Source organism: Phaseolus vulgaris, chromosome 9 (genome assembly GCF_051622355.1).
Source record: "Phaseolus vulgaris cultivar YP4 chromosome 9, ASM5162235v1, whole genome shotgun sequence".
Classification (NCBI taxonomy): Eukaryota; Viridiplantae; Streptophyta; class Magnoliopsida; order Fabales; family Fabaceae; genus Phaseolus; species Phaseolus vulgaris.
The window spans coordinates 2,518,729-2,539,716 of NC_143506.1; the positions used below are offsets into that span (position 1 = coordinate 2,518,729).

General features: G+C 34.7%; 2 protein-coding genes across 6 annotated transcripts; both read right to left on the reverse strand.

Moving 5' to 3' along the window:
* Nucleotides 1-369: 369 nt before the first annotated feature.
* On the reverse strand, nt 370-14,108 carry LOC137822067 (zinc finger CCCH domain-containing protein 19). Its single transcript, XM_068626971.2, has 10 exons — nt 13,067-14,108; nt 12,877-12,956; nt 10,179-10,363; nt 5,287-6,208; nt 5,067-5,194; nt 4,362-4,421; nt 4,232-4,282; nt 3,567-3,637; nt 2,668-2,822; nt 370-2,578 (listed from the first exon to the last, which is right to left on the reverse strand). Exons 1-10 carry the CDS (start codon nt 13,792-13,794, stop codon nt 513-515), a joined length of 4,446 nt encoding a protein of 1,481 aa, XP_068483072.2. The 5' UTR covers nt 13,795-14,108; the 3' UTR covers nt 370-512.
* A 1,773-nt stretch (nt 14,109-15,881) lies between these two features.
* On the reverse strand, nt 15,882-19,419 carry LOC137822068 (codeine O-demethylase). Of its 5 annotated transcripts, none has more exons than XR_016515811.1 (4): nt 19,033-19,383; nt 18,659-18,906; nt 16,515-16,859; nt 15,882-16,269 (listed from the first exon to the last, which is right to left on the reverse strand). XR_016515811.1 is itself a non-coding variant. In XM_068626972.2 (4 exons), exons 1-4 carry the CDS (start codon nt 19,276-19,278, stop codon nt 16,033-16,035), a joined length of 1,059 nt encoding a protein of 352 aa, XP_068483073.1. In that variant the 5' UTR covers nt 19,279-19,419; the 3' UTR covers nt 15,882-16,032. The 5 variants fall into 5 exon arrangements, 4 of the variants coding, with proteins under 4 accessions (XP_068483073.1, XP_090151954.1, XP_090151955.1 ...); XM_068626972.2 differs by having other exon boundaries at nt 16,515-16,842; nt 19,033-19,419; XM_090295828.1 differs by having other exon boundaries at nt 16,515-16,912; nt 19,033-19,415.
* Nucleotides 19,420-20,988: the final 1,569 nt, after the last annotated feature.

A 20,988-nucleotide genomic window follows, 5' to 3' on the forward strand; every position in this document is an offset into this window, starting at 1 on the left:
ATTCTAAGGTGGTGTCTAAGCATAAGCGATGGATTTGTTATTTTTCATGATGTTGCAGTTTTTGTTTCACACCTTACGGGGTGATGAAATTGTTTACAAGCTATAAATTCTTCTGTTGGGTTTTTGCTCACAGCTGTTTCAAAAAAAAAAAGTCTAATTAATAAAATCGATGACCATCGGCGCAAGAGATCACTCTTAAAATTATTCCAAGTCAATCATGTTGTAATGCTTTCCCGCAATAACCTCAAAAGAAAAACGAGATAACCTCAACTTTCTTTCATTATTAATAATCTAAAAGCCAGTTCAACTTCTTCAACTACTTAACTCTCGCAAAAGACATCTCCAAGAAACACAGCCCCAAAAAGACAATTAAGCAAGGTAAATAAACAAGATACTACAATGCACAAGTTCTACATACATGACGCATCCTTATACAACGTTTAGCAATGAAATTGCAAAATACTGTACAGTAAGAGATATTTCTCTGCCACTAATTAATTAGAGCCCTACAACTAAGTGTGTAGAAAATCACAAGAGTCCCCCTTCCTGCAATGTCCACTCTCATGATACTTGCAAACTCCTCGTTGTCCCCCAAAAGGAGGCCTGGAAGGAGCTCCTCTGCCAAATGATGACTGCCTGTTCCAAGATTTACCACCATAACCAGAATCTCTACCGTGTGTACCACGATCCCCTTGGTTTGGGAACCGGTCTCCATTATGACTTTGCTCACTTCCCCACATGCCTGGATTCCCAGCTGGTGGAACCCAAACAGGATTGGCATTTCCAGGTGCTAGACCCTGACCAGATCCAACCCAACCTGCATTCACATTTACATGGGAACGGCCTTGACCAGGTCCAACCCAGCCAACTGCATTCACTGGAGGTAGCCCCTGACTAGGAGGTAGCCCCTGATTAGGAGCAGCCCATCCTGGATTTGAATTTCCTGGTGCTGGCACCTGCGTAGGCATCCAGGTTGCGTTCATATTGGCAGGTACAACACCACCCCAGTTCATATTCTGATTTCCTGGCATGCCCATTCCCCAAGGCATATTGGGTGGAGCTGGAGAAGGAGCTGTGATGTTTGGCTGACTACTAGAAGCAGGTGGTCTCCAAGGCTCGGAGGTATTCATGCCCAGAAATCCAGGTGTGGGTAAACTGGGAGATGGATTCCCAGTGTTAAACGAGGCAGTGTTCTGCACAGATGAGGCATCAACCCAGGGGCCATGGGATGCTGGCTGGGCAGGCATAGCAGCAGGATTTGGTTGGGATGATACACCTCCCCAAGCCTGCAGTTCTGGCTTTGGGACCCCAGCAGAACCCCACCCTTGAGCTTCAGCATGAGAGTTGTGGCTACGCACAACCTGGTTTTGCATATTTGTACCTGCCATTTTGAGGTCAACCCCTGAAGGCAGAACAGGTGCCACTGCTGCCGGTTGAGGATGTAACTTAGAATTATCTATAGATGCTGAACTAATACCAGGTTGTGAAGAGCCTTTTTCTGGATTCTGCACAGCATGCTCTGCGTGCACTACCAAAGAGGCCTGCAAACCTCCATGATTGCCTGGGAATGAATTTCCTATGAGAGACCCAGGCAACTGGACAGGTGTTGGTGACCATTTATTTTCAAAAGCCTGCACCTTAGTCACACCAGGGGTAGTCTGAGGTGTAGGTGAAGGAAGATTTGTTGCTTCATTTCTACTACCAGCATCAGAACCCCAGCCATTTGCAGGGTTCTTGGGGACCTCAACTGCCAATGGAGATGTTCTATTTGCTAAAGAATTCATATTATCTTTAGATCTCCAACTTCCGCCCGTTGTTTGTCCCGGAGAACCCAGTGTACTATGTGAATTTAAAGATCCACTATTTTGATCAAATGATGGTCTTTCTCCAACTTGACCTTCCGTACCTTGTGCAGACTTCCTAGAGTACGAGGCTGGGTAATGTAAATCATGCACCTTTTGAGCCTTATCCACCATCGATGGTTCTTTAGAAAAATTCCCTGCCAAAGCATCTGTTACGAGTATAGAATCATCTTGCTTCTCAGTTGTTCTCCAAATCCTCAAATCAGCAGGAAAGTATCCTGTGTTACTCCATTTGCGTAACTGTACCATAGAAAATGGTCCCTGAACTTTTCCGGAAGGATCCTGGTAATGCCATGTCTTTTCAGTTTCATTAATTTTCAAAGCTGAAGGAGTTATTCCGGCAGAAGATGGTGTTGCAGAAGCTTCCAATACAGCAGTAGAGAAAGAATCAGATGTTACCAATGATTGGTTACTTTTAGCACCACTCTCCAAGCTTGAAGAGAGTTTTTGCCTCTCCCAGCTATTAGATAGTTGTGATTCCCTATCTCTTCCCGGGTGCAAATGAGTATCATTCAGTACCTCATTAACATTAGAAGCATTTTCACCTTTGACTGAAAATCCCTTACTGGACAAATTTCTGCTGAGTTCCTGATTCGCATTGGAATAATTCCTCGTTCCACTCCAAGAATCATTTGAAACAGAAACACTTCTTGGAGAAACAATATCTCTCCCCCTCCTTCCAAAGGAAGTAGACCCTCTAGGTCTCATGTAGTTTTCTGCAGACGTAGAAAAAAAAAGGAGTTTACAAGTCCAAACTTAATTTTATTTAGTGAATCCTACAAGTTCAAACTGTTTTAACAACTACCTCGTCTTTTATCATCCATTTCATCTTCATCTTCTTCAGACTCATAACTGGGATCCATGTTCGGATCCACATGTATCTCTGGAATTTCCTCCAACCTACGTTGACGTTCTTCAGGTGTCTTCAAAAGCTGCAATTTCTCTACACATTCTCTGAGCGTAAGAGCAGTGGATTAAGGACCAAGACAAAATAAAACTGAGTTTTTTTTGTCAATTTAACATAATCATAAAAAACGTTTGCTACAAATAATATGATAACTATATTATAAACTAGTAGGGGGCAGCAAACATTATCCTGTAGGACAAAAAATTAAAACGATCATTATCCATTTAAATCCAAAGACTGGTGCTAGACAGCATAAAAAGACAATGAAAAATCCTTATGTATAGAAATTGTTCAATATCACCACAAACATTGTCTGAGAATTCTTTCAAAGCATTTATCCAACCATCCATCCATTTAACTGAATAAAGCCAGAGAAATTTTAGACTTCATATACAATAGACCAATCAACTTTAATTTCTTTATTTTGGTCACGTTTCACCAGGAAGCTAAGCTCCTCAAGCCGGTACAGAGCAGTTAATAATTAATAATTTACAGTTGAACTTTACTAATAATTTATGAATTATCAATTCCTAATTTATATGGAGCTGTGACAACAACAAATTTATAAAAGAGAAATACAAAATCAATCCACAGATTTCTAATCTCTACATCCTGATAATGTCATGGATGGGTGTTATAAACAAGACTGAAAGATGAACATTAAATTGGAGGAAAGAAAATCAACCAATGACGCAAGAAGTCAAAATACAACAAAAGGAAACGAAAAGCAACGAGGGCAAAGTACCGCCAGATATATCATTATACATATTTGAATATTAGATTAAAGAAAAGGATATTCTTTTCGGCGTCCTTTCTCACTGGCTCTATCACGGAGATGACTCAACCGCACTATCTCAGTCTCTAGCCACTGTATTACAAATATAAACATTTGAAATAGATTACAAATACCAGGAAATATATTTCAAAATTCACAGATACATGAAATGAAATGAAATGCAGATTTACTGACAGCACACCAAAAATTTAATTTGACAATTTAAAACTAAATTGGGACAATAAGTACACTACCAAAGTGAAGTTATCTTCTATTGACTTCTAAAGTGAATGTCAGTCTTTTTTTGAAGAGTTTCCTGAAGGTCTATACTAGGCCTAACAGATTTCAGCTTGAGATGATCAACAAGAAGTTTTAACCACAGAAAGAATATCATGAACCCTCCTACTTGTGATCAATGCAAACTAAAGGATGTAACCAGATAGAACGTAAGATTTTCTCAAGACTCGTGTTAAGCAGGAGTTGAATTTTCAGCAATCTAATAACAATTAGCATACTCACAGAAACCTATACATCGTTAAAACTGAATTTTTCAATTGACAGTTAGTTTCTTGAATACATCAAACAAATCATAGGTATAAACCACACACTGAGAAATTAGGATTTCTAGAAAGATGCATAAGAAAACACCTCACATGGTCCGAATAAAGAGTATAGAAAACAACTTACATCTTTTACTCTAACAGCCTGAAGCACCAATGCTTTGTCCTGAATGTCACCCTAGAAGAACAAATTTGAGTCATCAGTACAAAGTATAACATCTGATACCTGAAAATGAGTTTATTGAACATAAAATTACCACAGTCAGACGATTTATGAGACCACACTTTATGCTTTGGCGGAGACGTTTGCATTCATCCTAACAGAAAACCAGTCAATGTCTTAAGGAAGGAAATACATTAATTAATATATGCGAATGTTTAATTTGTTCAGATTATCAATTCTGAGAGAATCTAAAATACACAAATAATTAATTTCCACCATCATATGGTTAAGATTCTACTGCCAAATTAGTCATCCAAAGATTCGTGTATCACTTTCACCTCATTAGTCATCTACAGAGTGTCACCAAATTAGTCCCTAAAATCTAAAACATCAACACATTCATCACTATGAAGGATTATAGTGGTGGATACAAGAGGAGATATTAAGTGTTTTCAAGGGACTAACTTGTAGGTTTTTATTTTGAAAAAGTACTATTACGGCACACTGATTTTGAGAACCAATTTAAAGACTCACTCCATGGTTAAAAAAAATGGTTGCAATGCTGTCCCTGTAGCCTATTTTCGACAAATTGAAACAACCAGCAAGAAGTATAGTAGATTCTCAAATGCAATATTACCCTTCATTCAATTAGAATGTACTAATGTTTGCGGATCTATATTGACCATTATCATGCCATGTTTTAAAGTGGGTAAGATCTACTTTTAAAATAAATTATTTTATTTAAGCATAACAGAATACCATAAAAAATGGAAAGATAAAAATACTGTCATTGAATCACCTCTGTGAACTCCTGATTTGAGATAATATCAATTGATACAATCTCTGTCTTGTTTAAATTTAAGATTTCTAGCAACGTATCTGTCATCCTTTTACCAACTTTATATGGCTCTGCTGCCTTGCATGTACCTGACCGTGTAGATAATTAAAAAGAAAACCAAAAATTAAAGTTTATTTGATATTGCACATATTGATTGCAATAATGTTATCTAGATATTTACCTACAACCTGAACCAGCCTATACAAGTCTTGCTTCTGACCACTACCAGAAATTCTTATTCTCACAAAAGAACCAACAACTTTATCATGAAACTTCTCTGTATCTTCAAGTAGATCTTCAACCAAATTACGTCGTAGATAAATTAAAGTAATATTATGGTTATCAATAGCTGCATAATCATCAACGTTAGTTTGAAGTCCTCTCTCATCACCCTTTTTGCGATTTTTACGCCTCTTATCTTTGCCAGCTTTCATATACGAATTGGGATTCCCATCTCCTTCCAAATGACTAACTTCTGTGTCAACAACACTTCCCTGCATATCTTCGGCCTGAGAATCCTCTTTTAGAAGGAAATGGGACTCAAGAAGCTTTAACATCTCAAAATGCCCCACTCTTGGTTTACCAAAAAGATTTTGAAGTCTTGCATCACATATAATCTGACTTTTTCGGCGCGGATCTCGAAGCTTATTTCTTTTAATATACTCAAGCAAAAGAGCCTGCACATCAAACTGAGATAATACAGACTTATCTCCATTTCTCATGTGCATAACAAACTCCAGAAGCTCTTTTGAAGCCCACTCCGTGCTGTCATTTCCAGATGGCCCATCAGCACCAGACACTGTGACTGCACCATGCAAGTTTCCTTCTTTGGAACGGGACTTACCCCGTTTCTTTGCCTTTCTTCTTTTAGAACGATTTGAATCATTTTCATAGGAGCTATCAGAATCTGATCCTCTATCGTTAGGGGCATCAAAAAGTTCATCCGGTGATTCCTCTTTAGAATGAAGCATATCAGATCCCTTCCAAGGGTTTTTAGCTTGAGTGATTTCATCAAATGTTAGAGACAGTTTTTCTTTTAGATCTATGTAGTAGTCCTTGAAGAGATACTCCCAGCTGTTTTTGTCATCAAAATCTATTTGTCCCTGCACCAAGCATGAAAAATAATTATTACTAGCAAAAAGGAAATGCCTGGTGTAAAGTCAATATAATATATCTACATTTTATGTTTAAAATATACTATTCATAGGGGACATGTCAAACTCTTACTGAATCACGGGGAGCCCCTAACAGACATAGCCTATATAAACATCCAGTAGATAAAAGCAACTATTTTACAATGACTAGGCCAGACACTATTTTTGTTTCATGGTAACTTGGTTTCTAAATGCTCCTTCCGAGGGGATGTTGTGGTTAGTATCCTTAGGTACATTAAGAGTGCATAAGGGGACGGGGATTTTGGGGTCAGTATCCTTAGGTACATGAAGAGTGCACCAGGGGAAGGGCTACTTTTGTACAGACACAGGCTATACCGCAGATGACAGTTGTTATGATACCCTAAGAAGATTTGGGTTATTGTATACTTGTTGAAGGACACTTGGTGTCAGTGAAAAAAGCAGAGCAAAACATTGTTCAAAAATCGAAAGCAAAGGTCATGTACCACACCATGGCAGCATCAAACAATGAACATCAACATATGTGACAAAAGCCGTTGTTTTAGGAGCTTCAAGCCAACCAAAGTCTTTTCTGTGATAATCACAACTATAGAGATTGACAGACATTTTATGAAATAAAAGGTTCATTCAACTGAAAAGAATGACCTTACCTTTGTCAACTCCAACAACCAGTTAACTAAGAGAGATACTTAAATGACCTCAAGTTACTTTATTCATAAACAAGTTTACCAGCTCGGTACATATAGGCTCCTAAAGAGTGGGGAATGTTAGGGTTTAACACATGCGTCATAGTTATTATACTTCATGCGTATATTATATAATTTCTCAAAATTACTCGGTATTGTAATCTGTCTTGTATCCAAAATAGGAAATCGTGCCAATAATCAGACTAACTAGTCACATGTTAACACAATTAAAAAGCTTTTGATCCTAGTAATTTTCAAGCATATTTAAATTCTATATTATGAATCTCCAATCCCCCAACAAAACTGAAAAAGTCAGATCCCCGCATCCATCTGTTTTAAACCCCATAGTCATCAATCTTAGATAGCAGCCAGCACCAACTGGATACCAGATATTGGAATGACCATAATTCTGAAGACTATAGATACGAGCTAAATTAATATTACACATATAAAACCTCAAAAAATATATAAAAAAAGGACTTAAATACGCTTTTAGTGCCATTAAAACTATTGAGTTTTGACTTTGGTCACTATAAAAATTGTTCATTCCTATAAAATTTGAAATCACTTCTTTTTGTTCTAATGAAGTGTGAATTTCAGTTTTGCCCCTGTAAAATACTTTTCTTTGATTTTCATCCCTCTGAACTTTTCACTAACAGTTTTTAGTCCATAATATTCATTTTAAGATAGATGAATAAAATTTATTTTACGAATTTCAGGAGTTTTTTTAGGTGACAGATGCCGACTTTGTATTACAAAACTAGTATTTGTGACTTCAAGTGACAATTCAACTTTTTGTTCAACACATAAGTAGTTAGTTAGTGACATATAACACTAGGAATCAGAAGTAATATTCAATTTTACATGGACCAAAACCAAACCTCACATATTTAGTCCCTTCAATAAAAAAACTTTTCCCTCTTAGTCAATGTTATCGATAACCAGTTATAGCAGCGCCATAGCAACAACCGATGGCGGATGTACAACTTGTCTTCACAACATGGCAGTGACGATGCGAGTTTCTCATGACAAGTCCTTTTTTATCCACGGAATGCTAGCGCTGAATGTAGATAGCGAAAAAGGCGGAAAGAAACCCTAATGTGTGCAACAACACGAGGCATGAGACCCATCCAAAAACGAAGTAGGTTGTGCACCGACACAAGACCCATCCGAAAATGAATTAGGTTGTGCAACAGCACAAGACCCATCCAAAAACAAAGGATTTAGGTGGTGCGAGAAATCCTAATATGCAACAACAAGAGAAACCCTAACATTATATCATGCCAAGTATTCATTTTGTTAAAAGGAGCTCAGTCATACCTTGCCCAATTCAACCTAATAACCTACCCACATTAGGGCAACCTCTCCTTCTGTTTTATTCACTCTAGTTGTTGCTTGCCACTCACTGCTAGTTGTCGCTAACAATCCTGCTAGTGCCTTCGTCACCGCTATTGCAAGTGTTTCAGGTGTTGGAGAACCAATAAAAGAATGTAACAAAAGTGGTGGTATTGTTATTGGATCTTCCCATGCTTCTAAGAAAGGTCCAAGTGCAACTTCAACCCAAATAAGATTCAAATTGGGGTGGGGTTGAGAATGAAATGCATGATAACTCTGACTCGGGGTTTGAAAAAATTACTTAATTTTGACATGAGTTTCTCTAAAGGGGAAGAGGAGGAGGGATATGCCCAAAAGACAATTATGTTGGAATTGAAGAGTCACGTAATTAGAAATTTAAGACATTTTTCTATATTTTGTTGTTATTTGAAGTTTTGAACTTGAAATTTGTGGTATAACAGAGGCAGAGCAAGTCCAGGAACCTTTCCTTGACTTCTGTATTTTTCAAGCATATATCAATATTTAAATTCTATATTATGGATCTCCAATCCCCCAACAAAACTGAAAAAGTCAGATCCCCACATCCATCTGTTTTTAACCCCATAGTCATCATTCTTAGATAGCAGTCAGCATAGTAGTTAGTATCTTACAATTCACGATACGTATCGTACTAAACGATACGGTTTCACCCTCCCGCAATACGAATCGTGTGAAGATTTTTTTTTGTCCCTAAATCTTAGTTGTATCGTGCGATTTGCACGAAGAATCACTAAATCGCAAAACGAAACGATTCCGTATTGTGTGAATCAGTGTGGATTTTAAAAAATGAGTAAATAAAAAAATATAGACATAATTTTGTTTAATAACATGTATGCACCACATTATTTTTTTAGAGGTTGTGTTTGGTGAAATTGTGTGGTATATATATATATACATATATAGACATATATATATATATAATTTATTGTATCTTGCATGTATACATATCTTATATATTTAAGTATTTATTAAATTTTTTAATGTTTATGAATTTTACGATTCACGATACGATACGAAACGATTCATAATATCAGCTCTCCAATACACTACTTGTATCTCAATTCTACTACCATGGCAGCCAGCACCAACTGGATACCAGATATTGGAATGACCATAATTCTGAAGACTATAGATACGAGCTAAATTAATATTACACAGATAAATGCTCAAAAATATATAAAAAAATTACTTAAATACGCTTTTAGTGCCTTTAAAACTATTGAGTTTTGAGAACTGGACCGAAAGGAATAGATAATGAGATACCAACTGACAGAACAGAAATGGAAAATATAGAAATGGGTATGCCCAGGCTTAGCAAACAATGCAGAGCTTGGCTGGCAAAAAAACAGTGGCCATAGGTATTAGTAGGTTTGTGTTAAAACAGGAAAGAGAGCATTGCATATATAGGAACCTGATTGTGTTAGTAATTAAGACAGTTTGAATGATAAACATACTTTATGAAGCAATTTTGGCCAGAGTTAAAGAAAGTTTGATTGGTTAGTAGAATAATTCTTTGGACAAGGTGTCTAAAATCCATCATGGTCGCACAACTATAGCACATAAAATGCAGCAATTTTGGCCACTATTGCTGCTGTGACGGCCTTTACTGAAATCCACTCCATTATTTAAACTTTGTATAGCACAATATTGCCAAGTTAATATGCAAGTACATGAATGTGGAAAAAATCTAAAATATAACACAAGATAAAACATGAGAGAGAAATCAGCAACAAGAGTAGTAAATATTAAAATAACAAACACTACCACTTTGAAACTACATGAAGCACTGCAAAAGGATAAAGAATAATTCCAAAACGTACATCATTTTCAAATAACAATTTGCATATGACATGAAAAGGAGGTAGGAAGGGATTTTGTACCACATTGCTCCCCTGCACATTCTGTTCAATCAACATTACGGTTCTCATGCATGTCTCACAAAATCCCTTGTTTCCCCTGACACATAAGATAACAGCATCTTTGATGCATCCCTTGCACAAAGAAAACGTACATGTATAGCACATATAGTTTGCATTCCTCTCACAGTTGCTGCAAAGATGCCAACCTAGGATCATGTGAAGATCAAACATATGGAAAGTCAGATACAGTAAAGCAATGTATTACAAAGATGACTTGCAAGTCTGATACCTTAGCATTCAAAATAAGATCAATTATGGATTGTTTCAGTGGAATATTTATGTAGTTGGTTCTCACCCCTTAATGACTAGCTTTTGAAAGTGAGTTCTGCAAGTACTTGGATGCTCATTTAATTAGTATCATAATTGATTGTCGATGCCTCAAAAATGGCTACCTATGGAGGCTTCTGACTAGTGAGAGTTTTGACCAACAAAGAAGTTGAGTGTAGTTTCTTAGAATAAATTGTTGTATACTGAAAGTCATATTGAGATGAGCTTTTAGGGGAGGTTCTATGATAGGGACTTGGACATTATGAGTACCTAATAATGTACCTAAGGGAAGCTTAATGAAGTTTTCAAATGTTTGGTTCCCCCCATAGCTAGTTTTTTAGGGTGGAATCTCCGAGTATTTGTATACTTATCAATTTAGACACTTGTCACACACCATATAAAACACACCTTAATTGTGTCCCAATTAAAAAATAATTTATTCCAACTCAGACACTTCGTCGACATAGCATACATAGACACCTCTCTCACATGGGGCTTGAGCACGGAGCCAACACTATTTATTGGCTAAAGACTTGATAGACACTCCTATCATAAAAAAAGTAATTTATGTTATAAAAATTGCACGTCTCAACATTTTTTTCTGAGCCTCCTGTTATGGAACTTATTAACTAGTTGTTTTATCTATGAAGAGATTTGTTTCTTAATATTCCAATTGTGAGGGTCATTATTATGTGAAAGCAGAAAAGCAAAACAACTGTTTTGTAGAATGTAATGTAGATAAATCTTAATTCTCAAAAAAGAATTTTGACATGTAGATGGACTATATATACACATGCACACACACAGAGTCGTGTCCATGTATCCTATATTTTGGACATTAGTTGTGTATTGGAGTCTGAATCGTGCCAAATGTATGTCTCCCTTCTTCATAGTACAGGATAGACAAAGCAAACAATGTGAACAACCATCTAACTCGACAAGTTAATTTTGATTATTGTAATCCAGTTACTGTTGGGCAATGAGTATGTTAATATAGATGTAAGTCCACATGATAGGATACATAATGATAACATACAAGGAGATATTAGAGTGGCACTTGTTGAGGAAAAGGTGATGAAAAATGATTAAGCTAGTTAGGACACTCGCAAAAAGATCATTGGAGACATTGGTGGGGGGAATAGATAACATGATTTTTAACCATGTGAAAAAGGGGTAGAGAGAGGACCACGAGCATTGGAGGAAATTAATAAAAGGAATCTATTGGTAAATAGTACCCTTGAGAAATTGGTGTGTACTCAAAGTAGCCCAGTATTGTCATGTAATCCATATAGTCAATCTTTCCCAGTAGAATATGACTGTTGTTGATGTTATTGAATGTTGTACAATAAAGTGCTAACCAAAGCCAAAAATAAGGGCAGCATATATGAGAATGCAGGAGTGGAAGAAACACACAAGAATGAAAAGATATGTGAAAAGCCTATCAACAAAATGAGGACAGAAATGGATCTATGTGGTTTGGTCATGTGAAAATAAAACTAAAAGACACTTTAGTGCAAAAAGTGGGTCAAATGGAAGATAGTGTAACTAAAAAGGGTAGTGCAAAACCTTAAAGACGTTAAAAGAAACCATTGAATGGATCCCAGATTTTATAAAAAAAATGTTCTTTGATAGAGCGCAATGAAACTAACTGAGTTCATATGGACAACTGCGCCTAAAGGGAGAAGGTAACCCCACAAAAGGGAGAAGGTAACCCCACAAAAAATCCTTCTATCTTATTGAGATCATGGTCAGCTCCAAAAAAGGACACCCTTTCTAACTTTTGAGGAATATTTTACCCAAAAACACTCAACAATTATGTTCCAGGTGTAAAAACGGATTTTTAACGCAATATCATGGCAAGGCCGCTGTAGCACCAAAAAGATGATATCAAAAACTCCTCCACCATATGAATTCGATGGCATCCCAGGGTTGCTCCGCTCTGCTACCCACTATAGCACACTATTGACTACTGTGTAGTAGGCACTAGTACCCTAAAAGCCTAGCCAAAATTGAAGTTGTGGATCATATTTTTAAAACCTCGAATTTAATTTATATATGCTACCGATGCAAATCATCTTGTACACGTGCATCTAATAGCATTTGACAACTTGACCATATGATTTTATTCATTAATGTGATGGCGATAACATAAATTCCTATTGGGTGTTTTAGGCTAACAGTGTATGGAAATTAAAATCGTCTTAAATAACTTCACAACTTCAAATGTTAGGTGTCACCTACATGACACCAACAAATATTCAAACTCCAAGCCCAACTGTTAGTTTGATCTCCAAAACTTAAAAGAGTTCAAAGAATAACAAGGTTATAACACAATTAGCAAATTAGAGCAAACAATGAACTGACTGACCACAGAATAAGGTATGAAACATACCGCAATTCCACTTTCCCTTGGCTCGAAAGAAAGCCTCATCACGATTAACGCAGGAAGGATGGTATGCCTTGGGACATCCCCTGTTGAACATCAAAGAAAAGGCAAGGAATTTCCATAATAAACGTAAAAACAATGGATACAACTAGAAAAATAAGAACAATGCGACGACAAGTAAAAAATTAAGAGTCACCTGCGGTCACAAAGCACAAGATCACCCCCATCGAAGCAAATGAAACAAACATCTTCTTCCGTCTTTTTCCTGGACGCAACTCTCCCTGTAGCTTTAGCATTCTTCCCAGCCCCACGCTTCCTCTTTCCACCACTCACACTCTTCTCCTCCTTCTCCTCTGTATCTTCTGTTTTTGTCATTCCAGCATCAGCATCAGCATCTTCTTCTTCTCCTTGTTGCTGTTCTTCTTCCCCTTCATCCTCTTCTTCTTCTTCCTCATCCTCTTCAGCTTGTTGCTGTTCCTCTTCTTCCTCCTCCACTCCTTGTTGCTGTTTTTCTTCCTCCTCTTCCTCCTCCTCTCCTTGTTGCTGTTCATCTTCTTCTTCTTCTTCCATCAAAGCGTCTTCATTTGCGTCTTCGTCCCCAATTTCGTCCTCTTCCGCATCAATTGTCAAATTCGCTTCCTCTTCCACGTTCTCCATCTCCAAAGCCATGTCGTCTACATCGGTTACCTCAGTCCCCTTCTCCTCAATTACCTCGTCCATCGCATGCGTCCCAACGCCCGCGTCGGATTCACCCGCCGTCTCCATCGTCGCATCGGGTTCAACAGCGACAACCTCTTGAGCAGCGGCGGCGCTCAGCTCCCCTACGGTATCGGGCTCAGGGTCTCCCACGGCTGCGTAGGCGTCGGTGTGGCATTGTGCATCAGAGTGTGGTTGGAGTGGAGCTTCGTCATCGTCGGCATCCATGGAGAACAGAATAGGGATTGTAGGAACAACAATTTGAACGTTTAATTTAGGAGTGAATTAAATAAAATTGAGAAAATGAAGAGATTTAGGGTGGTTGAGGGTGTGTATGTGTGGAGAGGGTATATAGAAGAAGGTGACGGGAAGGGAATGGGAATGGGACGGAGAAGGGTGCGAATGCAAAGCGAAGTGCTTCTGTCTCGTCTTTCTCAAAGACTAAACTATCCTTCATTCGTCCTCAGAATCACCATCTTCTTGCGCTGTGCCCTAACAATCACACTAGGTCCACCTTCGGCCCGATAACTTCGCTTCAGATTACTTTTTGCTACCGTCTCTCAAACACTTTTTATTCCTTTCTTTTTCTATTCGCACCTTCCTCCCTCTTTTTATACAAATATTTTCTCAAATCAAGAAGATATCTTTGAAAATATGTAGATTTTTTCCGAAACTGGTTTCTGATATATTATTCAAATATTTCATGATTAAGTTCTTCGATACATTTTTTAAATAAATCACTTGATGAAATTTTTAGTAACTTTTTATTTTCAGATGCTTTCTTTATGTTATGATTGAATTTTTAATATTATTTTAGATTTTTTTAAATAAATTTTATCTCTCAAAATGTATTATTAATTATTAATATAGTAGTGAAAACATACTATAGTGCACGTGTATGTTCACCGTTATTTAACATGCATAAATATTGGATGAATAATTTAGAACACGACCATGATAACTCAATTAATTTTAATTGGAATGGTATAATCAATTAAAAGTTTAAAAAATATTTGTATAGTTAAGTATACTTAAAATATAAATATATATATATATATAAATAAATATGTATATGCATATATTTTAAATAAAAGTAAAAAAATAACAATTTGAAAAAAAAGAAATTAGTGTTTCATTATTAGTAGAATAATATTATTGGTAAAGACACAACAAATGATCAGAAACCACGTCCTCAAACAATTATGGGTTATAAATTGTATTTTTGTTTTCAGCTCAATTTATTTAACCTAGTGTTTATTCAATTTATTTCCAAAACGGGTTTTTTAAATGTGTTTAGATGATTAAAATACATTTTAAAAAATGTTTTAAATAGTATTTTCTTTTACGTGTATTAAAGGCATTGTACTTATTTGATTAGTTTTCAAGTATGTATTAAATGCATTGTAAATATATAACTTATATTCAAAATATATTTAAGTATCAATTATACTCACAATAATTAGTATATTGTTTATTTAGATATCACCACATATCTTTACATAAAACCATTCAATCATATAAAACAATATTAAATAACGCATAAAATTATTTTCATATTCTACGGAATGACTCGTGAACATGGTTACCAATTAAACTACGTTAAGAATTAAAATCAAAGAATCAAATAACAAAATCACAACCTTTTATATATATATATATATATATATATATATATATATATATATATATATTAACTACTTAAAATTTGCTTTCCCAACATATTTATATTATTATAAGAAAAATATGATCCACCAATACATTTACATTATTATATTTTATTTTATTGATATTTCTCTATCTATTACTAGATTCATGTGATCTTATATCTGCTTCCTATGAAGTTCAGACACTCCTCTTAAATGTTGTATCTGACACTCGTATGACACTTGTAGGACATGTATCGGTGAAGTGTCTAATTCAAAAAATATTTGTTAGATTTCTGACAATTTTAATACGGTTCTAACACAATTTTAAAAAGGAAAAATACATTAACTTTCTAAAAATTCAAACTTTATTGTATAAATTGTGAACCAGTCACGAAAAACATCTTTCTGCTTCAAAAAATAATCTTGAACAGACTTGTGCATATAAATCTTTATTGTTAATTTATATAATTCATAATTATATAATATATAGATCTATGTCTCCGTATCTTACATTTTAGAGATTTTACGTATCTCTATGTCCGTATCTCAGCATTTCGTATCTATGTTACACATCATATGTCACCGCCATTTAATATCTCCTTTGTCCCCTCTCTCTTCCTCGTTCTCATCTTCTCATTCCTCTTCCTTCCACTCTCTTGCGAGAGATAGTGGAAAAAAGTAATTTTATTTTCGTTTTCAAACTGCATCGTCAACACAATAGAAATTTAAACTCTGTGTTGTTGTATCTCTATATATAGCACCATTGTTCTTTTTTTATTCAACTAAATTCTGAGAAGTGTTCAGTTTGATCGTTCAGAAGTTAAATCTTGAAAGCTTCAATTGCCCTTTTGCCTTGCTGATAATTCTGGAAATATATGTCAACATAATTCTTCATTGGTTTGTATAACACTGGCCTTGACTCGTTCACTAGCTTGTCCACTGGTTTAATCTCTTTTTCTGAATCTGGGAGGAAGAACATTGCCACTGTCAGCCTTTCCTTTTCTGCATTAACCACTGCCCTGTGCAATGGACTCTGGAAAATTCCATTGCTCATTATCTGTTAACATCATTCATGGAATCATGGACAAGCTTTAGTGCTGTATCGATCAACTCTATTCATTACATGAATCAATGAATTTAAAGTATAACACCAAATTCATATAAACTTTTAATGAAGTAACTTAAACTGTTAATTTTATGTTATTCTAGATATGCGAGATTACTGTAATTTATTTTCCATTTTCTGCAAGAATACGTAGAAATGTTTATCCAAAACAGGACTTAAGAAATCCTAGTTATTACCTCTATTTGATCACCAACATTAATCACAAGAGCATCAGGGATAATTGGAACTTTAAACCACTTATCATCTTTGAGGACTTGTAAGCCTTCTACTTCTTTGTCTTGCAACAGAAAAGTTATGGTGGATCCATCTGCATGTGTCTTCAAACCGAGAACATGATCAGGCATTGGACATGGAGGGTAGTAGTTAAATCTCAGCATCGTATCTCCTCTGTCTCCACATTCATTCAGGAAGCAATCCTCTTCCAAGTTCAGGGACTTTGCCATGGCCTTAAGAATTACTTCACTTAGCAGCTTTATGCTTTCAGTATACTGTAAAACAGTACTCCTGCATTCAGACATCCACTGATACAATGTAATGTAGATACGCAATTGATGGAGGAGCAATACTTCTGTCACTAGCCCAAGAGAAAAAAGGAGGAAATTGCTATGCTTGGTTAAACTTCAAATATAGGTCTAATTTTTAATAAACTTCCTAACATTTGCTTTTCTTTTTAAAAATAATTCAAGCATCTTAACTTTTGAAGAAATTAAATGCGATAATTTTGAGGTACAGAGGTAATTGATGAGAGACTGGATTCATTTGTTGTTTTCATTATTTTCATCGGTGGTTGTTTCATTGTTGGTATCTATTGAAAAAAAATGGAAGAGTCTGACAAAAGTTATAAAAGATTTAATTGCATATCTGATTTTGTTGATAGGTATGAAGGATGCAAGAGACCCTTGATGGAATTCTTATTCTAGTGGATCACCAAGGAGAAAAGCGAATCACATTAAGAGGTTCATCTTGTGTTTTAGTTTCAATAATTTCGTTAATATTTTCTTCTCCAAGTAAAGGTAGAGAAGGTTGAGGATAGGTAGCAGTATCATGCAGAATATGAGATTGAGGAAAGTGATCATCGTAAAAAAAGCATTCCATGAGACATCAATGTTGTGAGTTTTGAGATTATATGCAATGTATCCTTTCGGGTGTTAGGGTTTTGAAGAATTCTTGAAGTTCTTGTTTAGGAAATTCATATTTCCTATAGCAGACACTTTTTGTTTGACATGTTTTTTTCACAGTGTGTGCAGGAAACAGCAAGAGGTTGCTGCATTAATGTTGGTCTCGAATCCTGTAATGAAACTATTGTCAACTATTTGACCTTTTTGTTGAACTATAAGAGAAAATTTTAGTAGTAAGTGAAATTAGACCCATTTAAATAACATGTGATCTAACATTTTTGTATTTAATTATTTAATTCTTGTAAAAAATGCATAACATGATTTTTTTTCTTCTCTCAGAACAATTAAAGTAATCATTCCACAAGTGTATTTTGTGTTATAGGAGTATTTAGAGTTAGGTCTAAAATTCTCAAGCTCATCTATAACTCTTAATTTTGTAAAGAATTATATGATAGCGAAATTTAAGATTTAGGGTAGAATACGAATTTACAAATACGAATTTCTTAAGATATTTTTTTTTAAAAAATCATAATTTTTATCTTTCCCACTTTATCTATCCATAGAATGCTTTACAAAACCGCCATAGTATTACAGTCATGAAACCACCATAGCATTACAGTGTTTTCAAGGTTGATAAGAGATATTTTCTTTTAGGTTCAACGACAGTCCCATCACAAAGTCAACCTTATTCTTAACCTCATCGCAACAATCGCATAAGTGACAATTATTAGAATTAAGAACAGGAGAAATCAAGATGTGGCAGGATTTTCAGTAGGTGAAGATGTCATAAATCAGAAATACGCAGAACTCTTCTCTCTGCTCTTCAAAAGAAGAGTTTTAATGTCATCTTAGATTTATTTCTACAAGATAGCATCTTAACATTCATGATGAAATATGAAAAGATGAATGTGCAAAGAAGAGAAGAACAAGGGAAGGCATGGACAAAGAAAAACTAAATCGTTGAGGATCACAAATCGACTAGAGATGAGTGAGTAGATTTAATTATATATAAATGGATACAAACCTTACCTCATAATCCAATTTTTGAGGATTGAGTTATGATTGAAGTTCACTTGAGAACCACTTAATGAGGTTTAAGTAGAATCTTTCGGTGGAGCTAGCTATTAGTATCAATGTCCTAGCCAGTTATGCAAAAGAACATTCAGGTTTTCTAAGAGTTGAAGAGGCTAGGAGTTGTATACCTGAAATCATCGGGTTTTTGAGGCCAAAATTTGAACTCCCTCTGGTCTTCAGGCAGCACCTTTAGGTATACTCTGTCAGTCCAATCAAGTCTTTGATTTGCCGAATATATTATATCATTGCCATACCCTTGAACATTTTTTGGTTCCCTACCACATTTTTCCTTTTCCTCCTTTGGAAGATGAAAGAATTGCTTTGAAACTTCTCTCACTTTTTCCAGAAACGACCTTTCCATTCCATGGTTTATTGCCTGACAATTCCACACAGCATATTTGTTTATAATAGATATTCCAAGATGATTTTGCCAATTTATATCAAAGAATGCAGCCCCTCTAAATTTACACGTGTGGTGACATAAAGTAATTAAAAGGGATACCTGAAAGCAGCCCCATGAATGAAGTGCAAGGTGGAGTTTAGCAAGCTCTTGTTGTGCTGCAGATGGAGATGAGAGAAGATGAAGGTCAAGCACAGGAATACATTCATCATCTTGTGATGGAACAAGAGCATCACGAAATCCAGCACCACCTTCCTCGTACAAGTAATTTTTTGGCAGATTTTGAGGATTCAACAGCAGTTCTTGGACAGGTTTGCCAATTATCTCTACCACACCGGATTCCGCCATCACATATGTGAAGAAGAGTTGTAGGAATGAAAAGGTCAAGGGGATGAACTTGACTAAAGAAGCATGGTTTTATCTTTTTTATATGCTTTTGCTATTACCATGGTGGAGATGCATAAGCATCATTATTTTTTTAGACTAAACAAGAGTCGTGTTGTTTCTGTTTTCATTAATTATTCTTTTTACATCAAACTACAGGAATACAGGAACACAACGCACGAGATTATCTGTATTTTTATTTTTATTATATTCATATTTTTATTGAAAAATAAAAAATCAAATAATAAAAAAATAACAACAACTAAATCAAATAATAAAAAAAATAAAAATTATAACTAAATATCAAATAATAAAAAAAGATTATAATTTAAAAAAAATACGAAGATATAAAAAAATCTGTTTCACGTAGAAATTATTTTACGTTTAAGAAACTCTTTCGTTTCATGTGAGAGATTATTTCATAATTAAAATTTAAAACTGTTTTCATAAAATGACAATATATTAGTATTAAAAATAAAATAAAATTAATTATAAGAATAATTAATTATTTAATAAATACTTAAAAAATAGAAAATGATTAAAATATATAAAAATAAAATAATAAAAATAAAATGAGAAAAAAAATTATATAAAAAAAAATTATAATTGAAAATCGTATAGACAAAGATTCTTTTAACACCAATACATCAATTAAATAAATAAAAAAAGAAACCTATTAGTATCAGACTCTGTCACATGTAAATTGTTTCAAATGTTAGAAATAAGCAAAAATATATATTTTTAAATTATGACACTCGCAAAAGTTTTTCTATTTCTACCGGACAGACACTGCATTATTGTGTATTGTTTATTGTATTCAAATCATTAATTTTTTATTGTAATTAACATACTATTGTGTTGGTTATTTTTTTAAAAATTTTAAATTAATAGGTATTTATAAAAATACTATGTAGTTTAGATTCTTAATTTTGATCAGTAATTTTTTGTGGTGAAGATTTTTTTTTTCTTTGAATATGTTGTCAAAAGAATATGTTATCGCTGTATAAGTTTATAATTAAGGGTTATTATAAGTTTAGAGAGATTTTTAGGAATGGAGAAAGGAAGTTTTGGTAGTAAAAATATTACCTCTATTGAGAAGTTAATTATCATATCTGTTTAACAAAACAGAATATTGACTACATGGAAGAATGATTAAGAATAGAATGCATAATAGTTGTGAAATTATAGATGTTAGGATGATGTGATTATATATAATTGTGAATAGTTTATAGTAATAATTTTTGTAATAAGTAATACATTTTTTTATACCGGTAAGGAGCAAGTAAATATTTATAATTCTTATTATAACCAGTGGAAAAATTTATTATATTAAAATAACATAATTTTAAAAAATAAAAAATAACCAGTGTTTATTTCTTAGTTGAGGAATTATACAACTATTTTTGTATAAAAATCCGTATGATGGTTCATATATTTTATCAAATAATAATCTTGATTGGAGATGAGTGAGTGCGAAACTCGAGCCAATTTTATGAAGTTGAATTAAGTTTAAAGTCCACCTTTTATCGGACTGTTATCGAATTATAACAGACTGTTATCGAATCATCCATAATATGTTGTCTCACGTACGAACTGTCAATAATATGTTGTCTTACGTACGAACTGTAAAATCTTTGTAAAATCTTTGAAAAATGTGTTGGAGATCGGTTTTAA

Coding starts and splice junctions, on each gene's coding strand:
- LOC137822068 (XM_068626972.2), bottom strand. CDS start 19,278: ATGGCGGAATCCGGTGTGGTAGAGATAATTGGCAAACCTGTCCAAGAA. Junction 18,907..19,032: donor ATTCATGGGGCTGCTTTCAG/GTATCCCTTTTA, acceptor TGGAATTGTCAG/GCAATAAACCATGGAATGGA. Junction 16,270..16,514: donor ATGTTGGTGATCAAATAGAG/GTAATAACTAGG, acceptor TGATGTTAACAG/ATAATGAGCAATGGAATTTT.
- LOC137822067 (XM_068626971.2), bottom strand. CDS start 13,794: ATGGATGCCGACGATGACGAAGCTCCACTCCAACCACACTCTGATGCA. Junction 6,209..10,178: donor ATGTGCAGGGGAGCAATGTG/GTACAAAATCCC, acceptor TGCTTGGTGCAG/GGACAAATAGATTTTGATGA. Junction 4,422..5,066: donor CAAATCAGGAGTTCACAGAG/GTGATTCAATGA, acceptor GTTTTCTGTTAG/GATGAATGCAAACGTCTCCG.